General features: G+C 39.5%; 1 protein-coding gene across 1 annotated transcript; it reads left to right on the forward strand.

Moving 5' to 3' along the window:
- The first annotated feature begins 1,771 nt into the window (after positions 1–1,771).
- On the forward strand, positions 1,772–25,224 carry LOC135465920 (uncharacterized). The gene is made up of 2 exons (XM_064743302.1): positions 1,772–1,865; positions 23,470–25,224. Exons 1-2 carry the CDS (start codon positions 1,788–1,790, stop codon positions 24,556–24,558), a joined length of 1,167 nt encoding a protein of 388 aa, XP_064599372.1. The 5' UTR covers positions 1,772–1,787; the 3' UTR covers positions 24,559–25,224.
- Positions 25,225–25,487: the final 263 nt, after the last annotated feature.

Below are 25,487 nucleotides of genomic sequence, written 5' to 3' on the forward strand. Positions count from 1 at the left end.
TACAATGGGAACCATTATTACAGGGCTCCAGAATACATTATGAATATATTAAGCAAGAGGACGTGCCGTGACGAACTTGTCTTTGAATCGCTAGATCGCATGACAGTACAAGTTGGTTCACTTCTCAGTTCATTCTCGGTTTATTCTCGGCCATGGGACTCTTAATTCCGCTTAACCCAGAGCTAGGGGCGGTATATTCATCGCGTTCCCCACTTTGGATATATGACAGTTGCAATCAAAGCGCAACTGAGATACATATTTGTTTATCGACTACTGATACTGTACTGTGGTACACCATTTAAATACTGAGATCACACATATCTTGCGTCTTTCCTGCATCACTGAAAACTGTTGGCAGCAACTTTTTGAATGATTTCGTCCTATTTTCGCACTTCTTAATATACTTAATATACTTTCTTAATTCTTTGGTGGATTGTGTTCTACGTCGTTTTGGGAACTGGCCTTGCGACTATTGACCTGGAACTTCCTTATTGGTATACGGCTGGTATACGAATGTCTGTTTGGACACATAGATCTCTAGATTCTCTTGCTTCCAGGGTGCTTGAGGCCTTGGTGGCAATACGTGGTCGACGTTGGTCTCGTGCGATCTTGCATAAAGTTTAGCGGAGGCCACGTGGTCCCCCGCACAGTGACAACTTGCCTTTCACCAATACAACATACATCAAATGTGATGAATTATGGGGCGATATTCGATTATGAGATATCATTAATACTAACAGTATGGCGGAATTGTATTTTAATGATACGCATGGTTCCTTAAAATGTAAAACTATTAAACTTCTTCCCACCTTTACCAATGCAGTCCAAACCTATGCAATAAGTGGTCGACGTTGCATGAAGTTTCGTGGACATCAAGTGCGAGAAAGTTTGTCAGTAACTCGCCAAAAGTCGATGGTTTTATTTCAGACTCTCCAGTTTTTTCAAGCCATAAGATAGGTAAACGGGCCATCATTTTTAAAGTGCAAAATTCTTGAGCGTGATGTTAAACAACAATGAAATAAGTGACAAAATATTGTTTGTAAAACAGGGTGAAATAAAAATATTTCATGTGTCGGGGCGATGATGGAGTGCAAAAAGTACGTCCTGTTTGGTGTTCCGTATTAAGAACACAAAACTTGTACCAAACTTAACCAACTTGTACTGTCATTATTCCGTAAAATATTAGAACAATTTGGGTTCGTCAGGATTTAATTTGATTAATATGACATAAAACTGCGGTCATAGTGTATTGCCATTTCCTCAAATTATGATTGTTAACAGCTTGGACTTCTTCGGCATTCGGTCACACTAACGTCGTATTTGATCAGAGTAGTTACTTGTCTTAATTATGCCGTACAGTCCGAACACTTCCACACTGTTAACATGTATAGAGCCTCTTCCGATCAAAGCCCAGATATCCCTTAGTGTATGCTCATAAATTCCACAAAAAAAACTAACAAATCCCACGCAGTGTGGAAAGTAAAGGCGTTTTCTCTTCCCACCTCTTGCTGATACTTCACCTATGTCAATGACCAAATTCCCCGCCCGGCACACGACGTCAGGGATAACTTTCCTCCCGTGTAGATTTCATTACCTTCCTTCAGCTTGTCAATCAATACCGGACTGGACCAACAGTCTCGATATTAAACCAGCAACCGTTCGTGCTGAGTGCACTCGTTAAAATCCCGGCACTCCCAGCGGTCACGTGAGCATCTCGCCTCGACGTATTTGTTTCGTCTGCTCAGTTTACCATTTCACTTCATTTCTCGAACAAGCCAGTAGCAAACATGGCAGCGGTCTTACTGCGGTCGAGTGGACTGTTTATTTTAGTCCTGATGGTAACCTTGTCCACTACATGGGCCGAGGTAAGTACAGCAGTAATCCGTTTCTCAGAGTTAAGTGGTAATCACCTGTTTCCCTGAAGAGAGGGAAACTCACAGAAAGATGCTTTGTTTGACGTTAATATTGATACCGTTATGTTTTCATACAAAGTTAGTAAATTCCCAAAACGAATTAATGGATATCGTCATAATATCTTTTGACCAATCCTTTTTAGGCTTTTAAAATATAAAACCAAAACAAATCATGCATATTGGATTCAACGCATCTCTTTATTTCCGCATCTGTACATCATATATACATTTTCTTCTCATATTTATCTGACAAACGCGTGTGGTGTTTTAAAGGCATCATAAAGTATTAAAATGTTGCATTAAAAACCTAAATGTGTTGGAAATGAAAATTTCATGTCTGATAACCATGTTAGAGTGAAAAGGTGAAGACACGTCGCCTGCTTGGTGACTCGAAACGTGGTTGACCACATGATTAAACCATGTAGCCAGCAATCAAGTGAAAACCACGGATGACGAACCTTTAGTTTTTCAATAATTTGAAACCATTTGTCGTAACACTTCTGATCTCCTTTTATATAACCCCTACTGTGACGATCATAAATTTTTTCTTCTCATATTTATCTGACGAACGCGTGTGGCGTTTTAATGTCGCCATTAAGTATTAAAATGTTGTATTAAAAATCTATATGTGTTGGAAATGAAAATTCCATGTCTGATAACCATGTTAGGGTGAAAAGGTGAAGACATGGCACTTGCTTGGCGACTCAGTACGTGGTTGACTACATGATTGAAACAAGTAAAAACCACGGATGACGAACGTTTTGCTTTTCTGTAATTTGAAAATATTTTTGTAACAGATCTGATCTCATTTTGTATAAGGCGTACTGTGAAGATCATACATATTTTTTCTTCTCGTATTTATCTTACAAACGCGCTTGGCGTTTTAAAGTCTCCATTAAGTATTAACAGATATAATCTCCTTTATATAGGCCCTGTGGTATCAAAACAGTCGTAAAGTCAAGAAATAGTAAGGGGGTGATGAAACCTTGTTAACGGGGTTTTGCAAATATAAGATTACAAAACTATTTAAGTAGTCATTTGTTTCGACGCTCAACAACGAACAAGTGCTTGACTTTGTTACAATTGATTGATCAAATACAATATTTTATATTCGGCTGGTCTAACTTACTATACATTGGACTTGTTATATTTAATGATGGTGTGTCGAAAAATACTGTCACGTCGACTAAAAGAAATTAGGCCTATGTATGTATTTCAAGGCAAAAACCATCAAATTCTGAGTTTCATCTTGTACTCTTTCTCAACTAAGAAACTCTAATCTCCATATAATATTTTCATTCCAAAAAAATTCCCTTGAAGAATGATAGTTATAAGGTGATATTTTTCCCATTACTGTTAAGCGTGCGTGAAGGGCAGTTGTTTGTCAGCTTGATCGAGTGCGTGTGTACTCCTTTGAGTTCGCCTCAGAGGCACTTATCATGCTAAGGTGGTGGTCGGAATCTTGTCGTTGTCACTTAGTCTTAAGCAATCCTCTTAGAATCCCTCGATAGTAATCTCACGAATTTTTGTGACGAATGTAGCACGAATATTTGCTGCTCGTTAAAGAAGCATATACTGTCTTTGAATGCTGCACAGAGTACTCTATTCTCTGCCCACGTCACCAAGTTTCCCATAGTCATTGTCCAAGTTTTTCTCCTTAAATATGTTAAAGGATGGATGGTTGCTTTAATGATAGAGATTATGTATCATTTATGCTCAAAAGTTTTGCTAAGTCTTTCACATTTGACCACAAATGTACAATGGAAATTCTTCTGATCATTTTCAAAGGTTTGTGCCCAAATTCTGAAAGATTTCATGGCGTGATCATTGGATGACAGTTCTGAAAGACATACATGTGCGCAACTGTAGATGGGCTGTGTTTAACTTCAAACCGGACTATAAAAAGTACAATAGCTACTGTTCAATGCCAATATGCATGATGGGTCATAGATTTTGACAAGGTGAAGGAAAAAATCCTTTCTCGTCCAGCGACCTTGAAGTCCATTGGTGTTAAACGAATTTTCCCACTTGGGTCACTAAGTTGAATCATGAATTCCTTTTGGATGGATTCATAGGAGAATAGATTTAACTGTGTAGATTTATTTGATCACAATCTCAAAGATGTTAAAAGTAATTAAACGTTACTTTAGAAGGAAATGAAAGTGCATTGGTACTCTAAAAAAAAGGCACTCGTTCAAATTCACGTTCATCGTCTTCGACTATTTTGAGATGAGATCTTGAGTTTAAATTCAGTAAGCATTTCTTTTCAGCAAGTAATCGAAACCTAACTGATAGTAATGGACTGTTATTCGTGGGTCATGCAGGTGATCTACGATGAAAAGACATAAAGCCTTGTTATGGAAACCCACAAATGAGATGAATCCCTCTTGAAAAGTTAATTACCATGTCCTATCCTCGAGAGTTCTTCAAACTTTAGCTAAAACCGTATTTGGATTACGCCTGAATTGGCGAACAAACGGTGTTGTTTCTGCTTCATACAACAGAGGGATGTAAGTCATAAAACCGATATCAATATGTGCTTTGCGTGTATCTGTCTATGATTGATTTTTCCTCCGATGCTAATCCTTTCTGTGTCATCGCGCACCACTTGATTGTTATTGAATGTCGTCCATTTCTAGCATAGATCTTTGTTTGCTTGGAACCATGACAAGAACTGCGGCATACCCATTGTTCTAAACTAACGATAATAAGAGCTAGTACACTTTGTGGATCCCCAGAGGGAGGGGGGCGGTATTCACTGGCCAGGGACGCATGTTTAATATGGACGGTGGTTGGGAGCTAATCTTTGTCAGTACCCCTTCTGGTCACCGTATCGTCGTTAATGTATTTGTATTAGCCCGGAGTCCACGGCAGATTGATCATATTAGCCTGCTGAGAGAGGAGATCAGACGAGCTGTGAGTTTTTCATCGTGGGATATTTCCTGGAAATAAAGAAACAGGGGACCTGGCAAATTGGCGTTGTTTGACTTAAACTTCATAGCCGGTTATTCCATTGTCGCTTATGATCCACCTGGAATGATCACTGGAGGCCTGGTCAGCATTATGCCCCTGTCCCCTTGGGCATCTGGTGGGGGTGTCCGCTGTCATTCACATCGTCAATAAAATGTCATATGTTCAAATCAATAGTCAAAATGACTCTGAGGCAAAACAAGTAGCTGACCAGAACCGTCCTATGACAACCTCTAACCTATTTATCCGCAAATCTCATGCGTGTCGAATTCATCAGAGATTCGTCCAAGGTTCTCTCATTCAATCAAAACAACAGACAAAGTTGTAAACCATGGTACTGATCAACGCTGTACACGAGGTTTTGATGTGTGATACGCTTTTGGGTAGATGTCCATTCCAGTCTCTACCCTAAAACCAGCCAGTAATATGCGGTTATCGCTTTCAATCTTTGCTCACAGACAAAAGATGACCTCTGCTCGGTGATCATCCAACTTGGACATCTGGGGCCCGTTTCACAAAGCCTAACGTATCGTTACGTCCGGTTAACTTCCATGACGGCCAATGCTGCAAGTATTTTGTCACCATGGTAGTTACATGGGTGTTGCGCTACACGCGCTGTGTGAAACGGGTCCATGAACCGAAGGTTGTAAGCAACTTATACATATTGTTTCATTGTTTGAGCGGGGTTATTTCGTTTAAAGAATCACTGTTTTGGATTGGAAGGCATGTTTCAAATATTAAATATATCTTAATTAATAAACAAGTAGCATACATAGGCTTGTAAAACTATATATATTAGGATATATAATCCCTAATTTTAATAACTCTTAGAAGTGTTACAATGCGCTGTGTAAAATTATTGATATCTTGATGAAAACCGGTATAGCCTGTGTGAGTAATTCTTTGCAGCTGTCGAAGTGATATGTGTCTGTTCGCGTTATCGATGTGGTTTCATATGGAGCATTTGTGTTATCCATTACGTTGCATGGTACCGTTCCAAGAAATAGGCGTCGATCTGTGCAGTGCTTATAGGCCTGCTAGCGATAACTAGAGAGAACTTCCCTTTAGCACGGACGGTATAAACTGCTGGACAGTCATATCCAAGTTCAACTTCACGCCATACAGGCAAGCTTTTACAACAGAATCTGTAAAGCTGGTACATGAGCGAACACCTGGTATGCGTCAACTAAACACTAGATACGTGTGTCCCGGTAAAGTTAAAAGCTAAACCGGTAGACACTCACAATGAATGACTCGGGGATAATGTCATTGGATGTATGGATTACGAAGATTTAATATCTACATCGCAATTTCAGCTGGGCAAACTCTGACGTGACATTGGGAGGTTCGGAGCATGGGTTTGAAAATTATTAGCAAAAATTATCACCACTAATTATCAATTTCAATTATCCCATTGAACTCTCCTCGCAGTTTAAGTTCAGTCACCACAAACATTCATGACTACAATCGTTCGACGTCTTTGGTTTCCTACGGAATCTTTCTCTGGATACAAAGGGAACAATGAGCTACTTTGAAGACGGTATTGATAAGGGGTGGTATTTATGCCAATAAAGCCACACAAGTGTCCCGAAGCCTAGCAAGTACGGCTACAATACGATTAACAAGATCGCACTTCTCTGTAATAAGTTTAGGTTTCGCAGGAGATACATCGTCTTTTGTGTCTTGTCCTGCCTTGGCTCCTACACATTTACATGACGCTGGTCGATCGGTCAGAGCCTTTCAAAATCATTAGTAATCGTGGAGAGACCTTTTGGACCGTATCCACTCTGTCTGGGTTTCCATAATTGGAGTAAATCCCGAGGCAAGACTAACAATAAACCATATCAGCTATATACCCATCCTGGTTTTCATGTGTAAATGCTGTTTCACGTAGTACCTACATGTAGTGGACAAATAGTGAAAAATTATACCCGTAAAATAATAAGACGTAATAATAATAAAAAATAAAAATAAAAATAATAATAATAATAATAATAATAAAAAGGGGGTCCAAGTTGGGGAATGTCCAGAAACAAAGAACACGTGAAGTTCGTATCATCTTTGAATGTACAGCTTTCTTGCCGAGATGATGCAATTTAAATAGTTATACGTGAAATTTGACGGAACTTTTGGTGAGGAAAAGAAAATACTGAAAAGTTTTATCTTTTTGAAAAATTTTAACTATTACACCCAACTTCCACCAAATAAAAAAGTATACCTGTAGAAGCGAATTTCTTCCACGGACACCCTTAAAACTAAGGTACGAACTTCAGGAAGATTTCGAAGATTCAATGAGCTAAAACAAGGCACAGTTAAAGATTGCATTTTTGAAAATATTGCTACCTTGCAAAACGAAAAAATGACACAACTAAATTTTCGGAGACTTTTACAGTAGCATCAAGAAAGACATGAGATTTCGGCAGGTTATAGTGTGAAACAAAATGCTGTGAAGAATTGCATCTTTCTAGTAATTTATCACTACCTTGCTAAAATATGCTCATGAGAGTATTTCTTCAGTAGAGCCTACATGTATTGACACGCTTATAAATAATGTGTGAGGTTCCGGAAGTGTTTGGTGTGAAACAGAGGACAGTGAAAGACTGCATCTTTCTTTGAATTTATTACTACTTTGCCAAAAAAAAAACAAAACACGCCAGTGTTTTCATCTGTTTTTCATCTGTACTTGAACCAAGGACAAGAAGTGGTTTGCGAGGTTTGGTGCTAAGGGGCGTGTAAATTGCTATTGTTTAGGCATTTAAATGAACAGTTAGAATAAAACCCTGACTGAGGTAAACTGACACTAGGCCGTATCTCACCGATTACGTGTGACCATTTCCCACCTATCACACTGTCGTGTGGTCTTAATCTCTATGCTGTACGTCTTAACTACATCGTATTCCTGCATAAACCAGGTTTCTGTTGGTGGACTAAGCATCCCCGAAGCCTGATCCTTTTGCATTGTTCTGATGCGATTGTATGTCAAATGTGATGACAAGACAGCATTTTGAGTAATTCTAGATCACTGAGGTGTACTAAATTGGAGTTAACATCACCCCATATTTTTTTACCTAATTTTGCTTCAGGCCTTGTGCCAGAGGGCGTGTAAATTGCTACTATTTATGCATTTACATGAACAGTTAGAATAAAACCCTGACTTGAGTAAACTGACAAGAGGCCGTATTTCACAGGTAACGTTTGACTATTTTCCAACTATCACACTATCGTAGCTGCTCTGGTTTTCCCCTCATTGCTGTTACAGCAGTCTTTTATAGTTCATATACAATGCTAATCCAACGTAAATTATCCCGATCCAAACGTCACTTCTTCGAGATATGCCCGTTAACTTACAGCACAATACTGAATGTTATGGTAGTCACAGATGCTGTAATTGTATACTGTTGGTATAATAAAATAATTCATCGTGCCAAAAGTCTTTGGCAAAGCCCTTTAAAACGTAAAACTAAGTTGTAAGAAGAGCATATGCGACGTACAGTCTGCTGTGTAGTATTTCACTCCGCGGAGAATGTTTACGTTAAAATCTCTCACCCTAATCATGGAAATGATAAATAAGCAATGCACGGGTGATCGTTATTTATTTAAGTCAAGTCCCGTTAGTAATATTAAATTATTTATTTATTTATTTATATGGTTTAACGTTGTACTCCAAATACTTCATTCATACCTCGGCGGTTAGTCCTATAGTTGATGAAACCGAAGTGACCCGGATTAACAATTGGTCTGGTTCTTTTTTTTTTATATTTTTGTTTATTAAATGTGATGAAAAAAGCGGCATATTGAGTATTTTTAGACCAGTTACGTGTAAAAAATTAAAGGTATCATCATCACCATTTTCTTCCCTAATTCTGCTTAAGCCATGGTGCCAATCGGATTGAATATTGCTAGTATCTATGCATTTGTAGGGACGGTTAGAATGCAACTCTGAAATAACTAAAATAAAATGAAAACAGGCCGATTATCGGCTGTTATGTGCTACTTGCCAGATATCACACTGTCATCGCTGCTTTGGTTTTACTCTTTATGCTGGAAGTCATTTAGAATTGGAAACCAGTTGAGGAACTCTCTATCAAGACACAGCTGTACTTCTTTTACAGTGATTGGATACTACGCTTGGGCTTTACGCTTATCCATGAAGATTTCATGCACTTTCGGCGCTTTCATGAATTGGTAGGCGACGTAGTGACATAAATTACCGAGATAACGTATCCAAATGCTTGTGGTTATTATCGTCATGAATGTGGGAGAGGATAACGAAATTAAATGATGCGAAAAAGGTCTTTCCTATCTTTTTAAGTCGTATTGAACATTCTTGAGTGGCATTTTGACGTATATGCCAGTCAAAATATAGAAACATTTTTACAGAAACAAAAAGCACAAAAACAATGAGAGACAACAGCTTTCGTTGCTGCATTATGGACAGTCACGCTAGTGGTTGTGTTTTCCTGATAAAGAACTGTAATGTAATCCGTTATGGTAATCTGAAATGCCAAACGTCACGGATTTAAAATGGATTTCCAAAGTTACAAATTTCACCGCCGCGTGCGCTTGCCTTGTACAAATAATCAGTGGACTAAGAATGATTTTAGTCGGATGCACACGAGACTAAAAACAAACTCTACTGAAGCTTAAGGCAATAATGAGAGTGGGGGGATCCAGTAAAAACAGATCGACCAAATCGGTTTCCGCTTCATGGGAAACCAACCAATGACAGTGCAAGCGGCATAGTTTAACACACATTTTGGGTTTTCATTACGGAATTATACGCAAGCTCTTCCATCTCGCTATTCCTTCTGTCACCTTGGCATGTTTGTTCTCACAAATTAACGACTGAACAAACAGACTTCTCACATTAGTCGACTGCAAGCAAAACGTAAGACGCACTGAATATTTACAAATTTCATAAGCCCATAAAGTAATTAGGTCCAGTAAAAATAGTACGTCCGGTTTCAGTATTATGGTAGAACATTCCCAAAAAATCTCCATTGGCTTCACTCAGTCATTTAATTTTAGACCATATTTCTAGTTTATCAGGTTCTCTGGCCATTACTGTCATTCTCGACAAACAGTGAATAGCTTCAGTAGGATACCTCTACTGTCTAAACTACTTCCGTTACTTCCAACATAGTCGCCATGGTGGAGGACAAGATACTCATTAGTCTGACGCAGGTGAGACCAATCCTCCTAGGAACGGAGTCGACATGGTGGAGGACAAGATACCTATAACTCTGATGCAGGTGAGATCAATCCAGCTTGCACGCGAGTCGCCATGGTGCGGGACAAGATACACATTGCTCTCATGCAGGTGAGGTCAATCCAGCTTGGACCCGAGTCGCTATGGTGCAGAACAAGATACCCATTATTCTGATGCAGATTAGATGTTTGAATCACAAGGCACAAGTATTCTTGGTTCAATCCCAACCTCGGACAGGGTATTTTCGAGATCCTGGCGCCTCTACTATTCTGGAAACCTCGACGACAATCAATGGTCGCCTGCGCTCATGTAGATGTATATATAGGTGACCTTGTTTAAATTTTTTTTTAAATCGCTTACGTTCCAGCAACATGGGGACACAAATCGAAGTCGTTGTGTGGGTGAAGTTTGCCTATTACACAGGCATTATAATTGGTTTTAAAGGATTTTCAACACTCATTCTGCCAGCAAGGAAGTGGTCTACGTTCTACGGATCATGCTGTAAACTCTGTAAACCAAACTCTGCATGTATGAATACTTCTCTCAAGTTGTATTGGTATCAGTTTCAGTAAATTTAATTAAGCATGAATTCGCTCCACGCATGCGGATGTGCAAAAAGCATCTGTAGATTGGCTATACACGAACTTTGCATCATTCTCTCTATCTGTTTTGTGTTCGGAATTAACTGCCACTGAAATAATTCCCCAAACGAAGTGAAAAGGCAAATAAGGAGTATTGCAGTCGAAAAATTTCTATCCGGTATTGTTTACGTTGTTATAGGATTGATTTTGAGTAATCTCTTTACCACGCTTTAGTCTGGCATTACAGTAATTGCATTATACCCGTGTGATCACATACAATTAGAAGCTAGCTCCACGGTCTATCGATCTACGGTTTAGTCTGAGAGCGCAGATTATCAGAAAGTCTTTAAGTTGGTTTTTTCTCTGACTTGGCGTCTTGGCACTAATTCCCTCTGCGAAAGGTACCAGTTTCAATATAACGTGAAATGTACCAGACACCATTTCGTTACAATTTGTACCATATTAAAGATTATTAGGAAAATGGCAAAAGTGTTAATGTTTATTGCCTTTTTTTGATTGACATGTGTTGATAAATAAGCTATAGTGTTCTCCTTTGGCAGCCACCTTCTACTGATATCATTAAAATTGTTAGGCAAATCTTTGGTGTCCTCTTTAATGCCTAAGACTAAGTGTTTTTTTGTTGTTTTTTGGGTCACTTTTTTAATTTTACACGCTTTCAGTTTTTCTCTGCAAAGTGGATCTGCCATGTGCATTCAAGTTGCTTTTTATACCATTTCTGTTACCATTAGTCAGCTATTACTCTGTTCTCGCTTCTCTCGCTTACTTCCTATGCTGTACTTTATATTTACTTAAACTTACAAGGTTTTACCCACAAGCACATTGTAACACCTTTATATTTTGCGTAATAATCTCCCTTTATCTAAATCGATAGATATTATTTGATTGGTATTTAACGTCTTGCTAAAATGTTTTCGCTTATACGATGGCGGTTGGGTTTATAGGCGGAACAAATCCGGAAATCCCGAATGAAACAAAAGCGCTTACACTTTTATACCTAACTGAAAGCCACAACTTAACCAGCAAGACGCTGATTTAAACCGCGATTTTATTGGTCAGGGGCCGATTGGATGCCACGAGTGTTACGCTTTAAACAAATTAACCAGTGGGGAACCTCCCGTGATTTGAAATGACCGATTGAAACTAAGGATGGGTCCTGGAAACTTTCACTGGGAAACTTATTCCTCTGGACTGCTTGCCTGTGCTGCGGCGGTTCTGTCCTTCTTAGACATAGGAAGCTGTCCCTACTAATTAGTCACTACCTATTGAGCTGGTAGAGTTTTGTCGCTGAAAGGTGTTCGGTGCGTCTCCTCGCCAGAACCAATAAACCATCCATCAGAAAACGTGAAAGAAATCTCCAGCAATAACAGCTTGGGTTCGGCGTTGGCACGAAAGCATGTCAGCAAAGGGTGTCCACGTGGAAAACTGGTTTCATTGGCTGCCTGAGATAACCAGACTGTGGTTGTATTGATCTATAAGCAGACGTTAAACGTCAGCTACTCCGACCAAATCACCAGCGCGTGAAAAACTGATCACCTCTAAAATATGACATCCCTCCGCGGCGTCCTAGCAGGGTGTGAAATGCGGATTGACCATCCCGAAAACACCGGCGTCACGTGTTGACCAGCAAAAGTATTAAACTGACCCTCAGGGAGAGGAGCATTATGCCGGAAATAAAAGGGCTGATAACTACCCGGTGAAGGGTACATACACCACCAACAACACCCGAGGGAGCCGAAATCAATTCGTCCGCAACAGCAGGTTGATCATGCTGAAGCTGGGATGGGTGTTCTCTATTTTACCACAAAGGGTCACCTTTGGGTCATTTCGAACATCCTCATTTTCCCATTTAATTACGAACCTTCCTCTCCATGTTGATAATTTCGCCGTGTTTCGTCCCAGTCGAGATACTGGTACGGTTGTACTGGCGTCAAGATTTTGTATCTGTGAAGATTTTATTTTACAGTTAAATCAACGGTCTGTGCTCAACTATACACTGTTGCATATGTCCCCCGGAAAAAACCATGTTGAAAATTACGCCTAAAGTTCGTACCCAGACGCAATTATATGACCAGTTAGAGTATGAGGATATTCAATTTTGTGACCAATTACTAAAGAACTTATTTCTTTATTAATCTGATAATTTAACTGTAAAAAAATCTGAGTCAGTGAGTGAGTGCTTGGGGTTTATCGTCGTGCTTAACATTTTTTCGGACATATGACGACGAAGGAATGAGTGCATGTAATGTGCTTCCTTGTTGCAGACGGATTTCCACCGCTCTTTTATCTAGTGCTGCTTTACTGAGACGCCCTACCGAAGGCAAGTAATGCGCCCCGCCCGAGCCATTATACTGATACGGCTCAACCAGTTGTTGCACTATTCCCTTCATGCTGAACGCCAAGCGAGGACATTACAAGTTCCTCTTTTAAGGTCTTAGGTGTGACTCGACCCAGAAAAATAATCTGAATTAAGGGATTCTTTATCCTATAATATTATTTATAAACTTGATATGAAATCGTGAGACAGAGGCCTTAATCACAACGACTTGTAGAGGGAACCATATGTTAAATAAAAGTTTTACAAATGTAAAATGGTAAATTTACTACGGCATGTCCTACCTACCCCCTATTTTAACTCATTTGCTTAATTTTTAATGAACATTTCTTTGGGAACCGGGTCACTTTTGGTTTGAAAACACGTAGTCTTTCTTCCAGCACGTTGCAATGCTTTTCATTAACCTCAGAGAGCCCGGGCGCTTTCTTAAACCTCCACAAACAGACAACTTGAAATATGATGTTTGAACGAAAATGCAAGATCCCGATGTTATTCACCCATGCTTTTACAATGACAGATGGCATTTGGCTTGCCTGTGAATGTCTTACATTATTTTTTTTCAAGGAAAATGACGTTGACGGCGCCTAGTTTCCTATATATCAAAGCAGTTTAGGCATACCCTGCCAAACCGCAGACTCATTTGTCTTACTTATGACAAATGTTCCTTGTTGACTCTGGTATGTAAGATCTGTGCGTAAAATATTGATAAGACCGACGGAATTATGACAGGCCAGACAGGGCCTGCGAGCTCAGGTGAAATGTAACCAGTTGACATTTATGTCCAGCCTATTTTCTTTCTGAATATCCCGCACAGAAGTCTTTGTTCGACAGGAGACTCAGCAGAGCCACAATGGTGCGTCCAGTGCACAGAATTATACCTAGACTGACCGCATATGATCCGTTTATTACAGCTAATAATACATATTATATTCTAGTCAATCAATAGCCCGGGTATAAAAGCGGCTCGGTAATTCTATTATTCAACTACGGTAGTAAGCCTCTGGGGAAAACCTCTGGATTTCTCTTCCCTGTCATCGCTTGGTGACAAATTTGCTTGCAGAGCTCGTGTGTAATGGGAAAGCTCTGTACTGTCCAGCAATAGCACAATCGTACAGTCTCGTGTATCCGCGGATGGCCTCGGACCCTTCGTAGTTTTCCATAAGCAACAATGTTAACGTTTAGTGCTTTAACTCAGTCCCAATCGTTCCGTGGCCATCAGAAAAACAGAGGGCAATACATTACGTATAAATTACCAGGTTATTTCCTAATTGTCATACATGAGGTACATAAAAACCTTGTCATACTGATTTTTGAAGTGGGCAAATTTCTCTGAAATCGTCTGTAAGCGGCACATTCATTTAAAAACAAAGGTCAATGTTGTACCAGTGCTCTGCACTCCCGCGCCATAAAACGACGGTCGTCTGCTATCTGCCACGCGCAGCAGTCATCAGTAATCGTCTGCCTGAAATAACCTGTCCACCTCGACACAATCTCCGCTAACCGCCATTTATCTCCCTAAGTAATTTGATTACCCTATAAACATCCGCGACATGAACCACAGAACTAGTTTAACGCTAACGAAAACTTTTTCTCCGCCCTTGGCTGTAAAAATGGTTAATCTTCGTCTCAGCTGAACAACAAAACCTCGTTAGATATCTTCATTGCTCATTCTGGCCTCCCAGTGTTTGCTTTGTGTCTTTTTTATGTTTTCTGTTGTAAAACTTAACAACACAGGAACTCCAGAAAGCAGCGTAAAACCAAATCATTACAATCAGTAAATCAGTCAATGGAGAAGTAACAATGGCACACGTAGAAAGCTTCTAATCACACTCAGCTGGAAACTCAGGTAGATTCCCCTGATTTATTGGATTTGGCGTTTTCGCTGAAAAACAATTTGTTGCGAACGATGTTTGCGGGCTTTTTCATCAACCATAAGAGTTTTAACACTAGGAAAGAATAGAAATGTTTGCATAATTTGCCTTTACACACACACTGATGATGACTGGAAATTGCTTCTGAATAGCACCAACGTTCAAATTTCGCTGTCAGTTGAAATCAGTTTGTTTGCGAGCAGCATATGTGGCTTTTTTGTTTCCTTGCCTTAACGCTAAAATTTGCCAAATTTGGATATAGACGATACATGTAGCATGTATAGTTCTGTTGACAATACATTCACTTTCAAAATGCTCGCAGATTGTCAGTGTGTGTTAATGCCCAGCGCACGGTTAATAGGCAGGCACATCAATTCTGCTTCTGTTGGCAGAGTCAATTGTGTTTTACTTTCTTTTTCATCTGATTCATTCACTTAATTAAATAAAATGTCACATTTTTTACTCCAAAATGGATGGAACGTTAGGCAAATAGTTTCAGCCTCATTTCAGTTTGACATGAACAAACCTCGTTACTAACCATGCGTTTGTTTATGACCGTGGTGTGAAGAATCATAACATAAATTCATTCCTATGATCTGGATTCCTCATGATATCACCATACATCCAACTTCCGATTAATCATGATTAATCAACATTTCCTGCCTATGAAAGTCGACTTCAAGCTGTGTAAAATACATGATAATCGGCTGTTACGCTGCAATACTTGTGAAACACCTCTTTGCTGTGTTAGTGCAACTATGCATATACTGATGCATTAGAAAAAGGAACGAAAGAGTATACTGCGTTTTAGACGCGCATTGTTTTCCCTCACTGAGGTAAATTAACACGAGGCTTCATTTCACGGGTATGGTAGAGCGTCCGCTTCGGGACCAGTAGATCCAGGATCAATCCTTGATCGAGTCACACCTAAGACTTTAAAAGAGGAAGTTGTAACTTCCTCGCTTGGCGTTCAGCATGAAGGAGATAGTGCAACGACTGGTTGACCCGTATCAGTATAATGGCTCGGGCGGGGAGGCTTACTTGCCTTCAGTAAGTCGTCTCAGTGAAGCAGCACAAGATAAAAGAGCGGTGGAAATCCGCCCTGCTACAAGGAGGCACATTACACGTGCATGCACCCTAATGATTCCTTCGTCGTCATATGGCTGAAAAATTGTTGAGTACGACGTTAAACCCCAAGCACTCACTCACTCACTCATTTCACGGGTAAGACTTATGACCAATTGCCAACTATCAGACTGTCGCCGCTGCTCTGGTTTACTCTCTATACTACAGTCTTTTATGTTTTTACTTATGCCTCCACAACTGCAATGGAATCCATATTGCGTTTTTTGGGCAATAGAGTCGACTTGTTCTACGAACATTCATAGCTAACACCTAATCTGTTATGATTTTATGATTTATTTTACTTATATTTACTACATACACGGAGTAAGCACATGTGTTCATGTCACAAATACTGATATTTAAGTCCGCCATTCGTATACTACTCGCAAACCATGAAAGGGAAACCCATTTCCAAAAAAACGTATAACACACGATTTATGAAGTAACAAAAAGTGAATAATAAGTAAATAAACAAATAGTAAATAAAGCTGGTAACCTGTAAGAGAGAAGTAGTAATCAGTTTTCAGTGACATGCGGAGGCCATTCGATATTTTAGGCAAGACAATAAAATTCATATTTCTATCTAATATTCCGTAAATTATTTCCAGGTCGAATTTAAATATGGATATCACAGTCGAGCTTTGATTGTCACTGGTCATAAGAGCTCTATGTTATTGTAAAAACATGAATTCTTACAAATCGACTCTAAAGTTGTTCTGCAAAGCCACCATCTCTCGCTAGGTAGCCTACCTGACGTAAAGCCACAGTTTATGCTGGAAATTTTACAATACAGCTACCACAGATATATGCTGTCATAAAGTGACTGAACAATAACTCATTTGTCAATACGTATGACATAGTAATGTGACTTAGTGGTTAGCGTGCAAGCGCCATACAATAACATAGTAACCTGTTACTCATCCGTAAGTTCTTGCCCAGCTCATACCAGCTTCCTCTCCGGTCGTGGGTTTCTGCCGAGCTCTACTCGATGTCCTCTCACTATAATGCTGGCCGACGTGGTATAAGTGCAATATTCATGAGTACGGCGTAAAACAACAATGAAATAAATACATAAATACATAGTGTCACAGCTTTTAGAACACTACCACAACAGAGATCACAGCAAAGAGAATAAAACCAGAGAATTGACGGCATTGTGATAGTTCGCAACTGGTCACACGTTATGGGTTCAGTTGTCAATTTATCTCAACTAGGGTTTTGGTCGACGTCACATAAGTGAAATGTAACCTAGCAGTATGACGTAAACAGAAAAAGTGAAGTGATATTAACTGTATCATATTCGACTTCACTGGTCTAGAACTACTCAAAATCCTCTTTTTTCAGCACATTTAATACTCAATCACGTCAAAATAAGGCCATTGCTGTTAAGTTAATCCAGATATCACGAAGCAAGATTTAAAAATAGATACTGATATGATTATATAATGCTGTCAGATGAATAACTTATACAGCCTATGTATATATACATATACGAACGAATGAAGGAACCCCAAGACCTTGAATTCTTTGGACAAAGGGACTTTTACTGGCTGAACTGGCTTAATACCTCACTTAACCGGGACCTTTTGAACTCCCACGATCATGGACTGGCCATTTGAAGCCGATGGACATCACTTTATCGATAGACACCTTTCAACGACTGTATTTCACAAAGGACTTCGCATGGCAATTTTTTGCAGGATGTCAAACTCAGCACGATCTCCGTTCTTTGCAGGAACAAATTGCTCATCCTTATGTTGTTTGCTCGTGTCATCCAATACCACCTTCTTGGCAACAGCGAGTTGCTTGAAAAAAGAATTCATTGATCTTCTCATGTCGGAATGACAGATGGAGACGGTGAGTAGTCCGTTAAGAGTACAGGTAATTTTATTGCACTGCTGGGGACTGGACAATGCAAAGGACCCGTGTAATTCTGCTGCGCTTCTGCACAGTGGAACATACCAGAGAATTAGCGTGGTCCGGTCCGACAAGACGTCTCTCGCAATTCGCCAAGGGTGTCTGTCAGCACGTCCACGCCTTCTAGAATCCGTTCAGCTACGCTAAGTAATAGAAGCTTTGTTTGTTCGCAGCCATTTAGAGCTCACTTAAGAGCCTATGCACAAATTCACTTAAAGCCCTACTTGAAGCGTGTTCTTGCACACAGGTTCAGGAAGCGCCTGTGGTGCAGGGCACTTGACAATACGCATATGTATCCACGAGACATAAGAGCAGTTTGATAATGAGGGGAATGCGATATATCGCTAATGTATTAAATAATTAGTGAAAGAATTTGATTGAAATGTTAAGGAAGCCACAATTAAACCATCAGCAACATAGAAAACCCGCTGTCCTGAAGTACATAGGTCCACATAGGTGCCGTGTGAAGGTTGATAAACATATATATTTATCAGTAGCCTCATAGCATATTACAAAAGCGCAGACACTACGCATACATATAGAAATCGAATATTTGATGTTTTAGTATTCCGATCGTTAAGTTTTGCTGTTCACAATCACGTCTTGAAGAAATACTGAAACTTCTGAAATGGACTTCACATTTCGAGTGTTAAATGCTTTATCATTATGTCATGGATTATGCTTGTGAGGGTATAGTATGTTTTCATTCGTTAAAGCATTTCATGGCAAACCCTTGTTATTCAAAGTCTTAATTTGGTGTTCTGGTTTTTTTTAAATTAATGTTGAATAAAATTTTTTAAAAGATTAAAGCATAACTGTCGGTCTGTTCCACAACATGCTTTCTGGTTTCTGGACAGTGTGCTACTTGTTAAAAACTTCCTTTCAAGTAATTGTAGCTCGTCTCATTAAAGCTACAAAGGCAGCATATTAAAATGCGTGGAATTAACCTCTCATGATTGGACAAATAAGATGCCAAATATAACTGTGCATTTCTGGTTATGTCAAATACCATTGTGTGTTCTATTGCCGCTAATTCAATGTTAAACTCATCAATTTATACATTTATTCACTAAGTATGATAATGTATTGATTCTAAATCCGCTTCATTACGTATGTACATAAATATTTTGGTGCCATTAGTTGGATCGAGAACTTGTTACAGGTAATTGGCTGGCAACCATGTCTTCTACCTTATATACACGCTACACCACAATAATTGCAATTCCCGGAGAACAGGATAGTAAAATGACTACCAAGTTAACGAATTTAGTTTGTAAAGGTTTTACTCGCATACGAACAAATGTCGAATTCTCTATGCAGCAAATGTTACGCAACAGAGCAACATGTTAAAAAAAAAACGTTAATCGATTGAGCTAAGTATTTTTCGTCATCATACATAGGATCAGTTAGAAATCTACCTGTAAATTTTGGTGTTAAGCGGGCGTGTAATTTGCTACTACTTATGCATTTAGAACAGTTAAAATAAATCATCCCTAAATGAGGTAGCTTGACATTAAGCCGTCCTTCACCGGTTACGTATCAAAATTTTCCAACTATCACACTTTCTTCGCTGCTCTGTTTTTACTCTTTATGCTGCCTTCTTTATATATTATCCAGCCTTATATTTTTTTTTCAAATTGCTGATATCCGTAACATTTAAATTGTTCTTTCCATCAAGACAGAACGCGTTGAGAAATAACTGAAGATAAATACCGAGCCATTCAAGTGAAACATTCGGGACTAGGTTGGTTGGTGATTGGGATGTAGGTGTGTACCAGTCCCTCAACGGGATTGATTAACAACAAAACCGAATCGGCGTCAACGAAATATGTATATTTCAGGTTATCCTGTAACTAAAATGATAAATTACAAAATGGTTTAGTTTAAGACAATTACTGTAAACGGTTTATACCTGGTGTGATGCTTGGAGCAAACATTTTTTTACGTTTAATGGCTTTCAATATGGTGACATTCCCGATATCGAGATGGTAAATAACTCTATGCAGGGTCAATTTAGCGCCTCGCTTCGAAAGGGCATTTTATGTCTTCATATTGCTTTCATATACTAATGTATATGAGTCAAATAGTGTCATTTGTTTGTTTCCAAACATATCGTGTAATAAAACCGGCGCGTCTACACCGCAGTTAAAATGTGGTCCATCAATTAGTAACACTTTTCATATTTATGGCCACGTAGCGTGAACTTTGTGTGTATATTATTCAATGGATGGGTGTTCGAAGCGCTAAAGCCGGACACGTTCCCAGCTGGTGCTTAATATGAAAATTACCATCGTCATCAGCTTTTGGCTAGGTCAGATTAACCTTGGAGAAAAAATTAACCAGGGGCAGGTAAATGTTAATGGCTGCTGTGTGTTCCAGATTCAATTAAGGGTCAGCAAACATACACAAACGGCACTTGCTGTTGAGTTAGTAGTTTTACACTAAGGTAACAATGACTGGTTTCACCACACCTGTGTAGAGTTGACTCAATTGACTCAGTTATGCTTAAAGCGCTGGTGTAAATTGACAGGTAGTTCATTGGAACCTGAATACCCAACGCCAGTCCAATAACGGTTCAAGTGTTGTTCTGGATTATGGGTTTATAATGAATTCACGAGAGATCATTTACCTTGTTATAATGGTTTAGCCGTTATCTCCAGAGAACCCTGATCATACTCTCTGATGTCTCTCAGTCATCATTAGCAGTTCATATCATTGACAAACTCCATAGAAGATCTTTGAAATATTAATGCATTCCAATGCCCTTGCATCGTGTCCCATTTGCATATTTGGTCCGAACATTGTTACATTCGTCGCACCAATTTTATACCGAAACAGTTTGATTGTTAAATGGTTATATTGCATCGTACCCTAAAGCAATATGCCTGTAAATCGGCTCCTGTTAGCATAACACCACTGGAGACTAATCAAGTATGGTGCATTCGCTTGCAGCCTCTCACAGATAATGGAATCATATTTTCAATTATCGACAACGATTCTATTCATTTCTGTTTGTATCAATTTTGTATCAAATCAAACCGTGCACATCGCTTTGATTATTTATCAGTTGTTTTTACCAGTCCTATTTTCCGTTTTCCTGTAATGGGAACTGCGTGAAAAGATGTTTTTGCGTGAAGGAATCGATTGACTTGTATTCTTAGATCTGGACAGGATTGCCAAGAGTGACGAAGAACAATTTCCAAAACAGCACAACCCCTCCCGTTAATGGCGGGGTACTAAAATCGATTTTTGTTGACCACCAAAAACCTCAAGATTTAATGACTCAAGAGCATCTTCGTGTTCATTCTGACCTGGTCTTGTCGAGGGACTTGTTATCCTGTTTCACAAGAAACCCAAAGACGTTTCACGTTTTACCGTTCACTTTACAGCCTTAACAAACCCATTACAGCCAGGGTTTTATGTAGTTAAACGTGCGGCTGACGTTAACATTTTCCCTAAAATTCTCAAATGTTACCACATTAAGAGATTCAAACAGCGGCTCGAACAAGTGATTGGCTGAGACAAGCATGCAGCTCTCGGCATTCACTGGAGCTTTACACCCAAGTCCTCTCGATCCTACTGTTGCGTCGGGTTCTCTGCGTTCATGTAATAAGAACGCTACTGAAAGGGAGTTGTACTGTAGTTGTTATCTGCATGCGGATTCAGTCCAAAGCCGTATATCCATCAACGACCGGAGCAAGCTACGAAAGACCAGCGGACAGAGTTGAGCCGCGTATACACGGTTTAAGTCGCAATCATTTCTCCCATGATTTAGCCGTGATAGTTTCTCTCACATTGTGTCTATCTCGCTTAAGCCACTCTGTCTGTCTAACGATATGTCAGTCAGTCAGTCATATTTTTGACACCTTATCTTTTAACCTAAGATATCACTTTTATTACCCGAGCGACCTGGGTACTTGTTCACTCATGCTGGTATGACATCTCCTGGAGCTGAGAATGGACACTTACTTACCTTCAAGACTGGGAACACAAACCTTTGTAAAAACGTTACATCTGGTTGTGGCTGTACAAGACGTCATTTGGCGTAAATAGTTTGTGTCCAATGAAATGAAATACCTCAGTAGATATTCAAACAATAAAAAATAATATGAGTTAAAAATGCTAGAACAAACATTTTTGCTGGTTAAAATGAAAATTTGACAAATGGGGCTTTGAGTTCCAATGTTGATGGATGAATAGCATGGGGTGTTTTTTTGTTCAAAACGAAGGTGTAAATCTAATATATTTAGGAGTTACATAACTTATTTACGTCCAAATGCTGGGCATATCTAATACTGCCTACACCTTTGGAGAAAATTCTTAAAATTGAAATTTTGATGTACGAATGATACCAACATGTATGCTTGTGTATGTACGCTCGGGGTTAAACGAAGACTTAACAATGTTTTAGTCATCTGACGACGAGGAGTCATTATATATGTGTGTACATATACTATGACCTTTTATGGCAGGTCCATGCCGACAAAGTGTTTCTCCACTGAAGTAGCATGCCAAAGACACCAGACATGACACCCCACCCAGTCACATTATTCTGACTCCGGGCCAATCAGTCCTGTTTCCTTTCTCTAACGTCTTAGTGCTGAGCGCCCAGCTAGGCAGCAGCAAGTACCATTGTTTTAGTCTCCTAACCAATAGGCCACCAAAGCAGGATTATATCTACAAGTTTTGACATATGCTCTTTCTGAATAAAGTCCTGCATAAACCAGGATTATGCTGGTTGACTAAGCATCCCCGAAACGAGAGCCATTTGCATAGTTTTAATGTTATTGTTGGTTAATTCTATTTAACATAACTGCATTTTTATACCTAATTTTGCCTAAGTCATGGTGCTAGGGAGCGTATAAGTTGCCGCCATTTAAGCATTTAAATGAACAGTTCTAAAAACGCCTAGCTGTGGTAGATTGACAAGAGGCCGTATTTCACGGGTTATTCGTGTGACCATTTGCCAGCTATCACACTGTCGTCGCTGCTCTGGTTTTATTCTCTAAGTCTTTTATTAGAATTTATTGTGTTAGATGGGTAATTTGCCAAAGTTTTTTACCAAAACAATTCTCGTTCAAAATGAATAGAAACTCCATGCCGGACAAACGTATCAACGAGTCCCACAATGTTTAATTCACGCACTTCGGAATTTTCAACCATCGCACACGAATGATCGACGTTTAAAGTTCAACCGATGTTTTTAAAACATTTAAAAGTATCAAAACAAATATCCTCAATTGTTTTTCGAAATGCTAATACGTTAAAATTCGTGTTTATCAATACTAGTAAAGTGTAAATAAATATGATGGCGTTCATTGATGTTGAATGGATAACTATAGATCCGATATAAACACTGGTTATGGTGAACTTTGCCTAGTATTAACACTTATGAAGGCTGATAAATGAAGTGAGGGTGCCTGTGACTGACAAAGTTTGTGTTCATGCCCTGTGGGAGTTTCTAAGATATGCACTAATTTTGATTAGTCGTTGGTCCTTTTTGTTAACGTTCCTTTTTCTCTACTTGTAGGATACCAACAGTGCTGAGAAAGTAGATGACAAACAGGACACGGAAGAGAAAGACATCTCAGGAGACACAGTTGGTGATACAGAAAAGCGATTCCTTGGCCGATGGAAAAATGCCAACTACAAGGCCTTGTTGTCGCCTAAAACGGAAGGAAAACGATTCTTAGGTCGGTGGAAAAATGCTAACTTTAAATCGGTCTACCCAGAAAATGACGAAGAAAAGAGATTCTTGGGTCGCTGGAAAAACGCTAACTACAACGCAGACTCTGCGAATGACGAAAAAAGATTTTTAGGACGGTGGAAAAACGCAAACTTCAACATATACAAACAGAGCCCTGAAGATAAACGATTCCTTGGTCGCTGGAGAAACGCGAATTATAACGCCGACAACTCTGTGGATACTGAGGACAAACGTTTTCTAGGACGCTGGAAAAACGCAAATTTCAGAAACGTGCAGGCAGACAACCCAGAGGAAAAACGCTTCTTAGGCAGATGGAAAAACGCTAATTTCAGAAATGTACAATCTAGTAACCCTGAAGAAAAACGTTTCCTGGGGCGCTGGAAAAATGTGAATTTCAGAAATTTGCAAGCAGATAACCCTGAAGAAAAACGGGGTTTAGGACGCTGGAAAAATGCAAACTTTCAAAATGCCCAGTCTAACAACCCAGAAGAGAAACGATTTCTTGGTCGTTGGAAAAATGCAAATTTTAGAAACATACAACCCGATAGCCCTGAAGAAAAGCGTTTTCTTGGGAGGTGGAAAAATGCGAACTTCCAAAACCTGCAATCGAACAATCCGGAAGAGAAGAAGGGTCTAGGGAGATGGAGAAATGCGAACTGGAGCGCACGAGAGGAAGCAGAAGATTCCGACGCTACACTTCATCATAGATCAAAGCGCTTCTTGGGGCGATGGAAGAATGTCAATTATTTGAGGAATAAGGGAAACGCCATTGCCGACGAAAAACGTTTTCTAGGACGATGGAAGAACGCCAACTATCGCACATTTCTACAAAAGTACGGGTGGCCGACCGGGAAACGTCAGCCTTATTATTGGAAATTTGGCCTTCGAAGACTGTACGACGATTTCCAATAGCTGTTGACCCGAAAGACGTGCAAGGACTCCTGTGAACAATGCAGCTCATACCACCAGCAGAACGCATAAGACCACATTCGGTGAAGCCATATCAAGATCTTGGACGCAAACACTGTCTGTCTCGTCTACAGTTATTTTCCAGTATGATGAGAAACCTTAACGAGTAACGTCTTTTCAACTTTTGCACATTTCTTGGAAGAGAGACACAGTTCAAAAGACTCTCTCCAGTACCCTGGGACCAATGCTTTATTGCTTAGTGCAAAAACTAATTTGGTTCGGTTGTATATAACTGATGTGACATATATATTGCTACGGCGAACAGCTGGATTGGAATATATGACAACACGTCTAACATATATTTGCCTTCTTTGAGTAACCGTCACGTCATGTCAGGTCTCACACAAATATTGATATTTCATGTTTTAAACTAACAATCTAGCTTCTAAAACGTCCCCTGGTTCCTTTATGATTACACCGTTGATACCTGATTTGGTTCTTATCCTATTGCAAATAATGGTTTATTCGCTGTATATTACAGCTGAAGTGTTGCAAATATTTAACACATGGGTATACTTGTTCGACAATTTGCTGTTATGCTGACATTATTGCCACTGGGACACTGTTGGGAAATCATATATGTTTGTGAGAAATCTAACACTGGTATCTTCAACCTCAAGAGTTATTTTTTTCTATTGTTATTTCCGAAAGAAGTTTAGAAAGCACATCTGAATTCACGGTGGACCAATCCGTGTTGTCTCCTTTTCTCCGGGAAGCGTTTCTGGTTTGGATGTTTTCACCTATTCCGAGTGATTCATATATCCATGTACTGATTAGCTGATTGAAGGATTGAATGTTTTATTAATTGAATGGTTTCGTTAAATCCACCGGTTATGAGACCCCCCCCCCCCCCCACCACCACCACCCCGCCC

The sequence above is a fragment of the Liolophura sinensis genome, chromosome 5 (assembly GCF_032854445.1).
Source record: "Liolophura sinensis isolate JHLJ2023 chromosome 5, CUHK_Ljap_v2, whole genome shotgun sequence".
In the NCBI taxonomy this organism is placed as follows: Eukaryota; Metazoa; Mollusca; class Polyplacophora; order Chitonida; family Chitonidae; genus Liolophura; species Liolophura sinensis.

Bases quoted from the DNA above. Each gene is read 5' to 3' on its own strand.
- LOC135465920 (XM_064743302.1), top strand. From the start codon at position 1,788: ATGGCAGCGGTCTTACTGCGGTCGAGTGGACTGTTTATTTTAGTCCTG. The intron at 1,866-23,469 runs GTAAGTACAGCA...CTCTACTTGTAG, and splicing joins TGTCCACTACATGGGCCGAG to GATACCAACAGTGCTGAGAA.